This window comes from Citrus sinensis, chromosome 5, assembly GCF_022201045.2.
Source record: "Citrus sinensis cultivar Valencia sweet orange chromosome 5, DVS_A1.0, whole genome shotgun sequence".
Lineage (NCBI taxonomy): Eukaryota > Viridiplantae > Streptophyta > Magnoliopsida > Sapindales > Rutaceae > Citrus > Citrus sinensis.
In genome coordinates this window covers 363,504-379,643 of record NC_068560.1, presented here as the reverse complement: position 1 = coordinate 379,643, position 16,140 = coordinate 363,504, and the positions used below count along the sequence as shown (strand labels likewise).

At 33.2% G+C, this 16,140-nt stretch overlaps 2 protein-coding genes across 9 annotated transcripts in view; both read right to left on the bottom strand.

The window, feature by feature from the left end:
- Positions 1 to 16,140, bottom strand: part of LOC102608690 (uncharacterized) — a 50,159-nt gene that overhangs the window by 12,619 nt on the left and 21,400 nt on the right. The gene's annotated exons all lie outside the window — the stretch shown is intronic.
- LOC102609725 (disease resistance protein RGA2-like) overlaps positions 1,195 to 16,140 on the bottom strand; it is a 47,338-nt gene continuing 32,392 nt past the window's right edge. The window contains exon 3 of one of the 6 annotated variants that reach the window (XM_052440486.1): positions 1,195 to 1,802. In XM_052440486.1, coding sequence (XP_052296446.1) covers positions 1,326 to 1,802 — 477 coding nt within the window. In that variant the 3' untranslated portion in view covers positions 1,195 to 1,325. Of the gene's footprint in view, positions 2,937 to 16,140 lie in introns of all 6 variants that reach the window. The other 5 variants (XM_052440490.1, XM_052440491.1, XM_052440489.1 and 2 more) reach the window with 5 other exon arrangements.

Sequence of the window (16,140 nt, the reverse complement as noted above, 5' to 3'; positions counted from 1 at the left end):
GGTCTATAATGCAAGTTTTTATAGAGAAAATACGAAGGACATACAATTGATTTTTTCTATGATAAAGAACTCTAAACAAATTCATATATGTATCATAGTACTCCTTACAAATTCATTTGTTTCTTTTTTTCCTTTCATCAAGTGCTAATTACAGCCTTGATATTTCATTTTGTTTGGGTCAATTTTTTGTAGGGTTGTGTTGTGTGAAATTAATTACAAAACAATCTTTAACGAAGTCTTATGAAAATACCATATTATAGCTACACTTCTCCTAAAAAAAAAAAATTATAGCTACAAAGTTGGACTTCCTGATCAAGCAACTATTCTTCAGATTGTGTATTGTGTTACCGTTGAGCTCTTATGTCAATTATGACCAGACGGCGCCTTGACTGACTGTGAGTAATATGCGAACATACTATTTTTATATGACAAGTTATGTACTCTGTTTTTATGGTCTTTCTCTCTGAACAAAGCTCTCTAACATCCCAAAAGGAGCTGATGATGGTCAATATTTGCAAATATTAAAAGCAATGGCACAGAAGCAATTAATTCAAGAACTTGCTTAAAGTGTATCAGATTATAGAGTATAAATAATTATGTACTGCAGTTCAGCCTTCAAGTGCTTAATCGGCAATCAAAAATCATTTTACAAAACCATTAAAAGAACATTATTACATTACTGCTGATGACGCAGTTGGTAATTCTTCTGGTGAAAGATATTAAGGCCACCATAACTTAAAATTAATTTAGGCCACTATAGCTTAAAAGTAATTCTGGTGGTGACCGTATTTTGCTTTGTTGGTCTTCATATTTTCTCTTGGCAAACACTTTGCTTGTTTTGTTTTTGATATTTTTATTGTCGGTGTTGTGGGGGATATTGTTTCTCATTTGATTTTTATGTTTTTGTTGTTATCGGATTTGATTATTAAGTACTTTTTATAAATCATGGTTGGAATGAACCTCACATTACTATTTTATTGTATCCGGTCGAAACAATTTCAATCTCGTTATACATAATCTTACAGAAAAATGAAGTTAATTTCAACAACTAAGAAAGAGATAGCCATTATACATCACGCATTCATACTCAATAAGAAATTAATTCATTAAAAATATTCCCTTTTCTGTCATACTGATGTGTTATTATGAAGATTCGTTGCAATTATGGCAGTTTTGATGAATTCAAATATTCAGTAACTGATAAAATTATATTTATCGATTAATATTAATAGCGATGGCACATAAACAATTAAATTACAAATTACAAATAATTTTGTAACGCGGCCCAGCCCTCATCTGTTTAATTAGCACCTAAAAAAACAACATCAAAAGAATATTATAACATTATCGCCAAAAGCGGATTTAAAATCTATTAGAACACACGGTATATGGGTTAACAAGTCCCAATATTGTCCTCCATCCTTTCTGCACTTCTCTTCTATCAACGGACAGCGATTGATGTCTAATTCCAAAAGTGAGGAAGGCAGGCCCTTCTCCGGAAAGTATTTGAGCTTGGGACAATTATAGAGTTGCAATATAGTGAGGTTTTGAAGATCAACAATTGAAGAAGATAGGCGTTCCAGATTTGGAAAATTATTAATCATGAGAGATGTTAGAGAGGCAGGAAGAGGAAGCGCGGTCCCCGATCCTTTGTCATCTGCCTTTGGTGGGAATGACACCATGTCGTCATCACAATTAATGATTGCAAGTTGTCGCAGAGAGGAGAATCTGTGAAATCCCCGGCCCCGCTCAATCATTGACTTCCAAATCTCCATATTACCATTAATCAGCAGTACATGAAGGTTGGTGGGAAGGCCATCTTCTTCAAGGCTTGGAAGCTCACCTCCTATTGTTAATTCTTGAAGAGAGGTCAGATTGTGCAATCCCTTGGGTAAGGCCTCTAGTCTCTTACAATCAAGTATCGTCAGCCTCGTGAGTTTCGCACAAGGCAATCCCCCTTCGGGAAAGGACTCCAGATTTCTACATTTCTGTATGCGAATCTCTTGAAGCTGACCGAGATTATGCAAACCACTCGGTAAAGTTTTCAGATTTCCACAATTAAAAATTCTGATTGTTTCAAGAGATGTGTTGTTGTCCAACCTTTCTGCTATTGACTCCAGCTTCGAACAACCATAAACATAAAGGGACTTAAGAGACGGAGGTAGATTGCCAACTTCAAGGGACTCAAGCGTGGCAGGTAACTCGTTTTTTGAAAATATACATGTCAGAGAGTCACAACTGCCAATGTGTAAGTGCTCAAGAAGAGATGAGGTGTACCTTCTGCTGCTCTGGATGCCCTCTTCCACTGTCAAAGTCCTTATATTATCGCATCGGACAATCTCCAACCTCTTAAGGCTCCGTGGTAGCTGGACTCCAGCAATATATGTCAACGAATGGCAGTACAAAATACTCAAGATCTCGAGAGATGAATTGGTGTCGCACATCCATGCCTCTGGTAATGATTTCAGTGCATCACATTCTCTAATCTGAATTTTCTTCAACTTGGAAGGCAGAGCAACCTCAGGAAAGGAAACAAGGGAACTGCACTTGTAGATTTCTATCTCTCTCAAGGAACTGAGGCTGAGCGATGATTGTGGCAGCTTCACAAGGCCTTCGCAATATCTCAATCTTAGATATTCGAGTCTGCATGACAACTCGCAGAGCTGCTGTTGTTGGTCTTTCTCTTCCTCCGCCACCAAGGATTGAAGTTTGGGACAGCTTGTAATCGTCAGTCTTCTGAGAGAGCAAATGTCTTGCAGTAATTCGTTATGACTCTTCCATATATATGTCTGCTCTTTCATATCATTTATCTTCAATTCTTCCAATTTCTGTAGTTGTGGCTTCAAGGGCCCCGCAAGAAACACTTGATTTGATGTATCTCTACAAACCACTGAATTCTGTGAGCCGAGATGATCAGTTGCACTTCTCCACACAACCTTTTTACATCCACCAATCTTTAATTTGCAAAGAGCTGGAAGACCCGAAATTGAAACTGACAATTCTTCACATCCTATAATAACAAGCTTCTCCAATGCAGGAAGGTGCTCTGGAAATGTTCCTTGCAGCTTAGAACATCTTAAAATGTGAAGCTCTCTCAACTTAGGAAACCGTTCAACTCCCTGACTGGATCCATGAGGAATCCAGTCTTCCCATCCTTGCATGTCTTCAAAATGAAGAGTCTCCAAGCATGGAAAAGGAATTGGAGCATCATTCCCATAGAACTCTGAACCCAACCTCTTTACTCTGCTCATTCCACATACTGCAAGATGCGTTAGAGAGGGTAGTTGGCCGACTGACGGCAGGGCAGTACACATGTCACAATTTTTAAATTTTAGGGTCACCAAATTTGAGAATGAGGAATCTCCTAACCAAGCTGGAAAATTTGTACCTCCATAGCCACTGATACAAAATTGTTCCAAATTTTTATGGGGTTTTAGCACGTCAAGCACATCCTTTTCAATTTCTGCCTCCCTTGAAGTTGAGCCATCGGTACTGAGTGTCCATCGAAGCAATAATTCTCTAAGATTCTTCTTTCCATCCAACCGAGCCTCCTTCGCATTACCAACGTCTTTTACGTTCTCCAATTTTGAAATTTCAAGTGCCCCACGAAGATGCATCAACAACTTTAGCTCTGATAACCCCGAACCACTGCCATTTCCCACAACAAAATTACACAATGTCTGAAGACAAGTCAACCTACCAATTCCTACTGGCATTTCCTCCAACGACTTCGTATTTGAATTCTTAAGATGATGCAATTTGGCGAGGTTTCCCATGTCTGCACACAACTTCTCCAGTTCCCAACAGTCCTCCAATAGAAGTGAGTGCAAATTGTAAAGCTTGTTGACTGATTCAGGCAGAGTTCTAATCTCAGTTCCAGACAGGTTAAGGTACCTTAAATACCTCAAATCACCAACTGAATCCGGCAGCTCAGGGATGCGGTATCCACGCAGAGAGAAGACCCTCAAGCGTTGGAGTTTGAGCAACTTAGGAAGAATGCTAGGAGCCAAGTAGCCAGGCTCACTATTTGACAGCATTACCGGTAAAAAAGTTCTCAAATGTTGGATATCATACAAGTCCCCAAACCTTTGAACGCCATCATAATCTCCACGAATATACGACAGATGACGAAGATTTTCGGAAAAACTTTGCTGCTTGTTAACCTCTGAGGTATACTCCATTGTGAAGTATATCTCCTCCGCAGCCCATTGAGCAAGGTCACTGATAAGGTCGTGCATTACAAATCGTGATTTATTGTTGCTTGATTGCTGGAAAAAAGATCTTGAACGTAGCTCCTTAAAGAACTTTCGACCTAGATCTTCACCAGTTTTCTCACGCTCTTTCTGATCCAAAAAACCGGAGGCACACCATAATAAAATTATCTCCTCCTCTTCAAATTCATAATCCTTTGGTAACAATGAGCAGTATGCAAAACATTGTTTCAAAGTTGGACGAAGATAATAATAGCTCACCGCAAGGGCTGGTATAATGCGGCATCCCTCTTCTTGTAAGTCCCATATCTTGCTACTGAGCACACGTTCCCACTCACCTCTGTCACGTTCTCCACGTAAAAGTCCTCCAAGTGCTTGTGCCGCCAAGGGCAAGCCATCACATTTGGTCACTATCTTCTTGCCGATTTCCTCCAACGACATATGTGAACTGAAATCTCGCGTCCCCAAAGAATGTTGAGCGAATACAGCTAGACAATCATTATCTGACAGCTTTTTTAATTCATAAGCTGGAAGAGTCCCCATGATTTTTGCAACCTCTTCATCGCGAGTAGTGACAATAATTTTACTTCCCCGTGCACTTGCTCCAAATGGAAGGCTGAACTCAACCCAATCATCGTAATTCCGATTCCACACATCATCTAAAACAAGCAAAAATTTCTTTCCAAGTAGTTGCTTCTTCAGTTCCTCTTGAAGCTTATTCAAGTTGAGATTATCCACGTTCTGGTGAGCAACGATGGATGTCAAGATTGTTTTTGTTAGCTTGGTAACATCAAAATCATCTGAGACACAAATCCATGCTTTGAGATCAAAATGATTCTGCACTCGATCATCATTATAGCCAAGCCGAGCAAGAGTAGTTTTGCCTAGCCCACCCAAACCTACAATAGGTATAACAGAGAACCTACCATCATTTCTCAAATCATCCCTCAACAACAATTCAGCAATTTCATTCTTTTCTGTTTCTCTGCCATATATTTCGGCTTCATTCACCAAAGAGGTTGTCTCTTGCCTTTGGCTGTTTTTTGTGGTCCTCCCAAGCCCAGCTGAACTTACGTTCAAACCCAGCGAGTTTTTCTGTGTCACCATTTCTTGAAATCTGCTGTTGATCTCTTTGATTTTGGACATCAAGCCATAATCGAACTGAATCGATTGTGGAGTAAAAGTGGTGCAGCAAGCAGGAATGAGCTTCCTAAACTTACGTGTTCTTGTACGACTGCTACTGGGTTGATCATGAGCAGCAGCTGGTTCTCCATTCTCAAGCAGCAACCTCCTCCGGAAAGCCTCAGTTTGAAACTCATCCAACAAGTCTTCAACATCATAAGCCAAGTTCTGAAGCTCGCCAAGCCACAACTTTACAGACCGATCAGTCGTCCTCTTCTCCTCAGCATCAGCAAGCACCGCCTTGATCATCACTAACATATTCTTCCACTTCTTTAGATCGTCTTTGATTCGACCTTGGCGTGCAAAAAGCAGAATCCCCTCTGAAGCTAACTTATTGACCAGCAACTCAACGGACGCCGTCAGGATTGCCTCTCCGATAATTGACATTTTTTCTTTTTTCTTTTTTTTGGGTTTTTTTGGACAAAGAAAAAAACTAAATTATGAGTTTGTGGAAAGCAAAATGAGAAAAGTGAATAAGCGGAATGAGTTTGTGATTGTGTCTAGCAAGCCTAGAAATCAAGAAAAACCCACTGTAAAAGTGAAAAGTAAAACGGAGCCCACTACAAATATAAAATCAGAGGAGCACAGAAATTATAAAAAAAAAAAAAAAATCAAACATGGAATGATTTGTAAAGTTATTAGCGATTTGTAAAAATCAAACATGCGTCTTCTTCCTCTGAGTGTTTTTTTTTTTTTCTTTTTCAAAAGAGATGGTGGGGTTGTGTTGTTTGCAAAGCTATTAGCGTGGGTCTATTTGTTTTTGTTTTAATTTTATTAATTAATTAGTGAAGTAAATATGTAATAGTTCGTAAAGATACGGCATCAGATTATTGGGAGGTATTAATTGTGTTTAGTATTCACAATTTCTTGTAAGACTTATTAATTTCGTTGAAAATGTATCGTTATTAAGTTATTATTGATTTCACTCTCTTTTACTTTTTAACGTAGCTAAAAAGACAGTAAAAAATTTGCTAAATGTCATTAAATGCTTGTACCTCATCTCACAAATTAACAATATTTGTTTGGTATTTCATCTCAACGGGACGAAGGAACGACAGAAAACGCGTTCCCTCATCAAAATTTTCTTTTTCTTTTGTGAGACGGATAATAAATAATAAAATATTTTTTGTGGAACCGACTACAAGTACTAAAATAAAGAATAAAAAAATGAAAAAAAGGATAGTGTGCAATTTTTTATTCACCAATCACCTTGTTACCAGATTCAATGAATGTAAAAACTCACCTCAACATTTGTACTTTGTAGGGTCAAGCAACATTAATTCAGTTGTCCGGGTAAATGCTGAATAAAGTTGAAAATGGGATGTATCTACTACGAACCTTCCCTTTACAAATCTTCAAACTCATAGATTAAGTTAAAATGAAAAACGTTTCTCTCTTTCTCTCTCCCTTTCTGCCGTAAAATTACTTTATGGATTGAATTAATTTCCATACTAAAACGAAGACTTAAAAAGTTCGATACAATTTTTTATAATAATCCCAATGGAATTTCTACCGTCACGTTACATTACTGTAGTGTCAAAATAAATTATAATAAAATTTTAGCTGAACATAAATTCGACTCATTTATTAAATATACAGACAGATTCTGTAACATACGCACCCAATGTATACACCACACCTGTCCTACATATGGAGAAAAAGCATGCAATTGTTTTTGTTTGGTAGCTGGCTAACTAATCAGGAGCTGGCTAAGTGGGATCTGTATGTTACAGAATCTATAACTTAGCCAGCTCCTAAATATACATACTTAATAAAATTCATATCCATTAGATCAAACAACCTAATCCCCACTAACGCTAACTTATTGAACAGTAACTCAACAGATGCTGTAAGGATTGCTCTTGGATGATTGACATTTTTTTTTTAATTTTTCAGGGCAAAGAAAGAAACTAAATTATGAGTTTATGGAAATTAAAGCAAATGAGAAAGCAAATTAGCACAATGAGTTTGTGATTGCGAAGGAACCAGCAAATCAAAAAACAATTAAGCAAGAGAAAAGGACAATGAACACTTTAATATTTGAGAAAAGGGATATGAAACCTCGTTTTAAAAACGATATATAATCTCCTTTTTATTAGTAAAATCTGTTTATTTCAGTAGTAACATAATCTTTAATTTACATTTACTATCATGTCCCTATAATAAATAAATTAATATATTTAACTTAAGAGAGTGAGCCCTCCAATTTTACTCCCCATTTGCCCAATTGCCTTTCATTCATATACAAGCATGCTTAATATCTCATTTTGCCTTATTTGCCCCGGAAGAAAATAAATTTGATTTTAATTTTATCTATTATTCATAATTTTTTATCATTCTATCATTGAGAAGCATATATTCATAATTTAAAGTGAATAATATGGGGGAAAAGATAATTATATCTCAATTTTAAATTTTAAATAAAAATTTTGTTGATTTTATTAATATATTAATTTATGACATGTCTTATATCAATATATTAATTTATTTATTATAGAAATATAATAGTAATTATAAATTAAAAATAAATTTACTATTAAACCAAATGATATATATATATATATAACATTAAGGTATCATTGTCCACTTAAACCTAGCACAAAAGTAAAAAGAAAAGGCAAAGCCCAATACAAATATAAAATCGGTGGAGCTCTTGATCATGCCTTTGCTTTACATATTAAATTAAATAAAAGCCGAACCACGAATCTTGTCTTTGCTTAACGTGATTAATTAGGCACTACTTTAGAGAGAACACGAAAGCAATGTGATTGTCAGGAATATAATTCTTCAGCATTTATAAAGCTACATCCTTCTCCTCTTACCGTCCCTTCAGGTTCATTTCAAAAGTTTGAAGAGAGTTTCTCAATTCTTTTACTTATTAAAGCAAGCTAAATTAAAAGATTTTATTCTCTTTTCTTATTATTATAAGTGCACTTTGCACAGCATTTTTTTTTTTATAATCAACAGTGCCAATTTGTAATGTAATGTTATATTCATATTCATGTTGCGTCAAAATTTTAAATAACACAAATTCGACTCATTTGTTAAAGGTATATATTTAATAAACGAATAACATAATTAACATAATGCGAATATTATACTAAGGAAATGTTTACATTTTGAATTGGAGTGGAAATACTGAAGAGTGGGAATTCTAAAATTAGGAGCGTGGAGTGGGAGTATGTGTTTATTTACACTGGAATGAAAGTATGGAATAAAAATTAAAATCTAATCTATGCGTTTACTTTATCTTGAATTAGAAGTAAATAGTTTCAAATTACAATTTCACCCTCATTTAAAAAACTGTAGTTTTTAATTACAAAGTTAATAAAAAATATATTTTAAGATAAAAATATATATTTGAAGAATATAATATTTATTTTATTATATTTGAAAATTTAAAATAATAATTAAATTTTTAATTATGTACAACAAAATTTTTATTAATTCTAATTTTAATTATGTAAATTAAAAATTATTGATAAGGGTAGCATAAATGAAACATTTTTACCATTAACGTAGTACAAAATTAATATTTTCTTAGAATAAAATATTTATTATTATTAATTATTATTAAATAAATATAATACTATTATTTTTAAATAAATATAATAATATTATATTTGCAAATAAAGATATTATATAGTAATATTATTAATTCTCTATTAATATAATCATATTATTTTTAAGTAATTTTAACTTAGAATCAATGTAAATTATATTTAGGTAAATATAATAATATAATTTAAATAAATATAATATTATTTATTTTATTTTATTAAATATAATTATTTTAAACAGATATAATATTATTTAAATTTAATATATTATATCAAATTTATTATTATATTAAATAATAATATGATAATATTATTTAGTACAGAATTAATATTTCTTAGAATAAACTATTTATTATTATTTATTATTAATATTAAATAAATATAATACTATTATTTTTAAATAAATATGATAATATTATTTTTTCAAATAAAGATAGTATATGGTAAGATTATTAATTATCTATAATACTATTATTTTTAAGTAATTTTAAATTAGAATCAATGTAAATTATTATTTAGTTAAATATAATAATATTTTATTAAATATAATTATATTAAATTTAATAATAGAAGGGTAAAAAAAGAAGAAGTGAGGCCCATTAGGAGTCCTCTCCACGTCCTTTTGTGATGCTTTAATCTACACATCATCAAAGAGACAAAATTAGTATAAACAATATACAGACAATAGTTGGTTGATATATGATGATTTAAAGATTAAAGAATGATAAAACTACACAGAGATTTGTACAACAAAGTCATAACTTAAACAAAAGATAAAAATTTCTTAACTAAGCTGAAAGTAGATGTATGAATTCCTACACCTTATGAAACTATTTTATATGTAGTACACAGATGGTCATTAAATTCTTAGAAAAATGAGATTAAATAAGCAAAAATACGAACTTTCTTATCAATCAAAACTTCAATTTTTTATGAAGAAAAGAAAAGCAAGAGAAATACCAACAATGTGATTATAGTGACCGGTGAAATGCCAAACTGTCCACGCATGAAAGAATGACAAGTTTAACAACAAATATAATAGATAATCAAGCTGACCTCAGAAACCAATGCCTTGGAACTCCAGACAAAGGCTCCCTGGAAATGATCAGGAAAGTTCACTAGGTCACATACAGAACATAAGTAAGCCAATTTTGATACGTATTAATTGAGTGAAAATCTTTTATGCTAAGATGCTTGCCACTTACTGTTTCAACCATTCATTAGAAATGAACATACAGAAGCACTCCATTTGTGAAGCACTAACCAACATCATATTTTGGAGCACAAAGATGAGATGGTGGAAAAGGAAACTGAGAGAACATTTGCAACATATCTCATGATTACTACGAAAACTCAGAGTAAAGAGCATACCGCTCCATATGCAGCATGCTGCTGCAAATGATCAGAAGTCACAACCCAAACTTTGGGACATCCATCCTCTCTTAATGCTACTATCTGTCACACAAACATGATTCGAGCCTGGTAATCAGAAAACAGCAGCAAAATCACACTTCAAACCAGCCTAACGATATACAAACAAAAGGCGCAGCATAATAATTACCACAGCACCGTGTTACGATTTGACTTTTTCTAACGACATACGAAAAAATAACTTTGGGAAAACATAAGCACAGTTCATCTCAAAAGGTTACTCTTCGGGTGATTGCTGACTTTTTTCTTTTAAATGTAATTTAAAAGTGTTTCAGGAATCAATAGGAAGAACTTAAACGAATATTCTGATAGAACGCCAATAAATTTATACAAAATTTCTACCACAATATGCAATGTGAGCAACAAAGAGTCAAGTCAGATCCAATCAAAGGAAAAAAATTGATCTAGGGGAAAAGACTTTATGGTAAAGGACAAAAATACAAGAGCAATCATTACCACTGTGCATAGAAGCGGAGATCAAAATCATTTATCCCATAAAATCAATTTCCGGCAGGATTAATGGACATGGTGGTCATATACTCCTCAAGTTTTAAAATGAAAAATTCTGTCATTTATGTTGCGAAATAGGAAGTCTAGCATATATTTTTTTTTACCTCTTTTTCAATCCATGCATCAGCACACGTTTCTCCGGGGAAAACTATGTCAACGCTGCACTATTATGAACACTTAATATCACAGATTTCAAACGAAGTGTAAATTTCAAGGAAATTTCAGTTAACAGTAGAACACAAAAAAATTCAACCAGTAAACTAATGTCTGTCAAAATATTTAATCAGCACCAGTTAACCCACTTCTTGGGGTTAATAACATTGATAGATATATGGCCTCCTCTGCTTTTCTTGCCAAGAGAAGCTGAGAACAATTATAAGGTAATTTTTTTCTTTCTAGTTTATACCAAAATCATAAAACATGTAATCTGTTGATTAATTATTATACCATCTTGAATAGATATAAATAGGTAGAAAATACTACTTGATCTCAAACAAATTCATTTTACCATCAGGAGCCCAATTCATGAATTTCCAGTCAAGAGTAAAAAGACACAGTCAGATGCAAATAAATTGTGGAAAAGTAAAAGTCACAAATCATGATTAAGCACCATTCAATCTGACCAACTGATATGCACAGCACGATCATGGAACCTTTTATGTGTCCAAAAATACCACCAACAAGAAATGTGTATACGTAACATATGTATACTAAGAGGATATTAAGCACATTTCGCAGTAGGATATCAAAGAAAGCAAACAATTCTGCAGACAGAATTCAATTTCAAGAATGAAAGAGTTAGAAAATGATGAAAGCATGGTTTAGGTTCATAAATAATACCCAATAAACTCTTCCTTGTGTGTTGGCAGTCCAGACATCAAGGCGTCAAACACAACGACCACTTTCACCTCTGTAAATATTTCAGAAATAAAAAAATGTGGTTGCAACGTCAACAGAGAGAAAACAATTAACAACCAAGTATCAGGATTACAATTTGAGTCGAATTTGAGTCAACAACATATCCTATAATCGAAATGTTGCAACATGCATCTATGAAAACTAATAGTTGCACCTTTTTCTTTCTTTGTTCTTTTTTTTTTCCCTAAAAATAAAACTTTACGTCTCTTTAATGTATGGCTTCAGCGCTGTAAAATTTCTGGTTGGAAAAATCAGAGGAGAAAGACCATATGGTGAAATCTAGAAAATTCATCTGTCTTTGCCTCATTTTGTTCATCTACTAACACTTTATTTGTCAATTTGACACTGTAACTTTTAACTTGAGACTACTATGAAAGATTAAAGCAATAATAGATCTTTGGGGATAACCTTCAAAGAAGAACCTTTGATAGCAAAACTTAATAAAGTAGGAAAGTAAGCACAGGGAACAGTTCCTTTCAAAGAAAATAAAGAAAAGCATTGGAAGCAGTGTTTAATTTTCAAGATACCACTTGTTAAAGGCACCTAATATTAAAGTACATCCAATCACAAGTTAAGCAGCAGAAATATATCTGTCAATTATGTTGTTATTCTATACATGATTTTGTTACAGCCAAGCAAGGTTGCATCACATTTGATCAATTGCAACATACAAAAAAGCCCCTTATGGAATAAAAAAGACATAAAAAATACAAACCTCTTATCATACTAAATTCCACAAGTTCCTCAATTAGCTTCTGACGAGCAACATCCAGCCTTCCTTTAATAAAATGATTCTCCAGCTTTGGCCAATAGCCACAAACATTATACCCATCAACAAGTAAGACAGGAACAGCATTATCTATACCCTGGTTTGTATTGTAAATATAAGAGAAAAATCCTTTAATAGAAGGTTAAGAGGGGATCAATGAAATAACAAACAAGGCAAATAAAAGAAACCTGGAGAGTATATTACTAGTAAAGGGTTGTGGTAGGATCACGGTAAAGCTCTGTATCTTCTGGCAATTCCTCCTTCTCAACCTTTTTCCTGCGGTAACTAGTTGAAGGCCTGGGCATGCTGGACTCTCTCCTTTGAAACTCCTACAAAGGCATACTTAAATAAGATGGAAGATAAAAAACTGATGCTGGTTTTAGATATGTCAATACAAAACCAACCTTCCATATCTCAAGAACTGCAAATTTTGCTTCACATTAGATGTAATTCTTGGAGGTGTCAGCTCTGAATCCTATCACCAAAAAGCCAGTTAGAGACAACCTAAATTTGAACCAACCAAAAAAAAAAAAAAAAAAGAGAGATAAAAGTATTTACAAATATAAAGAAAAAAAATTATGGATCAAACACTGCTCCTACTCCGGACCATACAATAATTTGGCACAAAATTAAAAAACGCCTTTAAACCAAACATTATGATCCCCATTTTCTATTGCTGCAGAACTTGATTAAGAGAAGCACAAAATAACACACTATTTTTGGCTCCTCAAGAGCACATACTTACTCTTACTCATTTTTTCCCACTAACAAGGCTGATATGCTCATGTAAGGCACTTTCTGGCTCAGGAATGTAGCTCTACAAGCAACAGCAATCACTAAAAGTATAATGATCATTTTCAGCTTCTATATATTTGCTTACAATTGTAAACCACCTGATAAACAATTTTGCATCACATATTATTATGATTATTCAATAAGAATATATTAAATAAACTAAAACGGTCATCAAGAGCAGCCAACAACTGAAGACTGTTGATATATAAGAAAAATGAAAAATTAAGACACCCATATGAGCTAAAAAAACAATACATATAACTAAAATTAACTACTTCGGAGCATCCAAAACTTATTGAACTACATCACACAAACCCTTTAAAGGAGAGTCTATGATACGCTAAATTCAATTAATTAAAAAAAAAACTAAAAAGGACCAACTTTGCCATCAAACAAGAGAAGATTGTGAATTCAAACAAAAAAAGGTGGAAAGAACCTTAGAAGAAGAATTTTAATGTTCAAAATATTCCGATTTTAGAGGATATCTAAATTAATGAATAATTAAATTTATATTGGTTCAATTGTCGTTGGGTTTGTTATTGGCTTTCTGCAGCTGACTTTTTTAAACGGCAAATTCCTTTGTTTCTATTATTTTCAAGTGCTGGTGCTGGATTTGGAAGTATGAATGGTGCCTTTATTTATTTATTTATTTTTTTGGGTGGGTGTGTAGTACTGTAATATAGTTCTTTGTATAGCCAGTACAAAATAGTTCTTTTTTTTTTTTTTTTGAATGAGAACTATTGCTCATGATATTTACAAATACTGAGACCCGTTTACATCAATTCTGATATGACACCGCTCAGATTTTAACCCTCTCAAATATTCGAGGGACGTCAGCTCCCATCCTGGGAGAAAGACTGCCTTCACTCAAGCACTGGGGCTCTGAGGAAGGAAATTTAAATTAAACCTCTGCAATGCGTTTGCGGAGGCTCGAACCGCTTCCCTCACATTTGTGAGGGAGTGGCTCTGGTACAAAATAGTTCTTTAACTTCTTACTTTTGGCTTTAATGGGTTCGACATATGATAGGGAAGCGCTATCACCATTTGACGTGGGACGGGAAATAGGGGACAGTTGGGATTAGAAAAATAAGAAATGTGACCAAAATAAAAATCTAATCTACTCATATAAGCAATTTATCAAACAAGTGTATCACATAATTAAATGAATAACATCCTGTGATTTCTAGCAATCCACGTAAAATTATAATATTCCTTAAATAAGACTCATAAGCTTATTAGGTGTTATATTGAATCATCTAAGTTGAATAATCTTTTGGGTTGAATATGTTAATTTCTTATTTCATATGTTTCAGTCTCTCAATTGTTGAGTTAGCAATGAAAATTTGAAAATTGAAAAACTCAATGCAATTAGTTTAGGTGCTTATCATAGATAAGAATTTCACTTTTTACACTTCATTATCTGATGTTAAATTTAATAAGTACGAACCTGCATTAACTTTGTTCTCTCGAAGATTTATAAAAGAGTGATATTTGACTTAGATGTAAGAAAATTGAAAAGCAGACTTGCTTGATTGAATAGCTTCATATTTTTACACAGAAACTCAATTTTCATTGCCATATGTAACTCAAAAGAGCATGAACATTGAACATTCAGCTAACTTATACTAATTAATTAACACAACTATCAGTTCTTATTTCTTGGTACCTAGCAACATCCTTCCATAAGAATGAAACTCTTGTTGATTTCATATATACAAAATAGATAACTTACAAAGATAATATTTGACAATCACAACAAAAACACCAATTCACTCCAATAAACAACATAACAAATGCATGGTCTATATTGCAAGTCTTTTTACGATTTTAATTAAAAGAGAAAATATGAAGGACATATTATATATAATTGAATGTTATCCTTGATAATTAGACAAAATAACACTAATGTAGGTAACTAAACCGATCATCGTAATAATCCGATTTTCTTTATTTAATTATGTCCATTGATGCTAATTTAATCAAGAACACTAAATATTTGAGTATTTTTATGTTCAACAACTTCGGCTAAGTTTGAAGAGATCATATTAATTATTAATATAAATAAATAAGCCTACAAGGTACATATTACATGTATGTGTAGTTGCATTAAATACATATGTAATAAAGATCATAAAGCTCAGGGCCATTAATTAAACATTGCCAAACCAATATCCCAGTGATGGTTTTATTACTAATATTAGCATTAAAAGATCTGCAAACTTTATTTGGCCAAAACAAATGCTTCCTTGTTGCCTCCTTGATCTTGTCCTGCCTGGTGATTCCTGAATGTTCTTCTCATTCTGATATGTTGAGTCGTTTGCTGATTATAAATGCAAATCACCTTAAATTTTCTTAGTCTTGTTCTTCGTGTGAAATTCTACCTAATGCCTATCCTTTTAGCTGGTTTAAATTCTTCTTTTTTCTTTGAATTGTTAATTTGTAATGTTCTTCTCATTCGCACATGTGGCATTCTACAGTCTTGCAATGCCATTTCTTGTTATGGCAGTAGCATTCTTGGTCATGGCATCACAAGCAAATGCTTTTGAATTGCTTTGTTTGATTTTTGTTTCTGATATTTTTTTGGCATTCTAGGATCTTGTTTCTCTTTTGATTATCTGTTTTTGTTGTTATGGGATTCAGGGATAGTATACATCAGTACACATATGAAGATGATGTAATAAAGTGCTTTTGATAAATTGTCTGGTCAGTTTACTTCACAAACCAACCATTAATGAGCAAATCCTTCCAATGACTCTTGTGCACA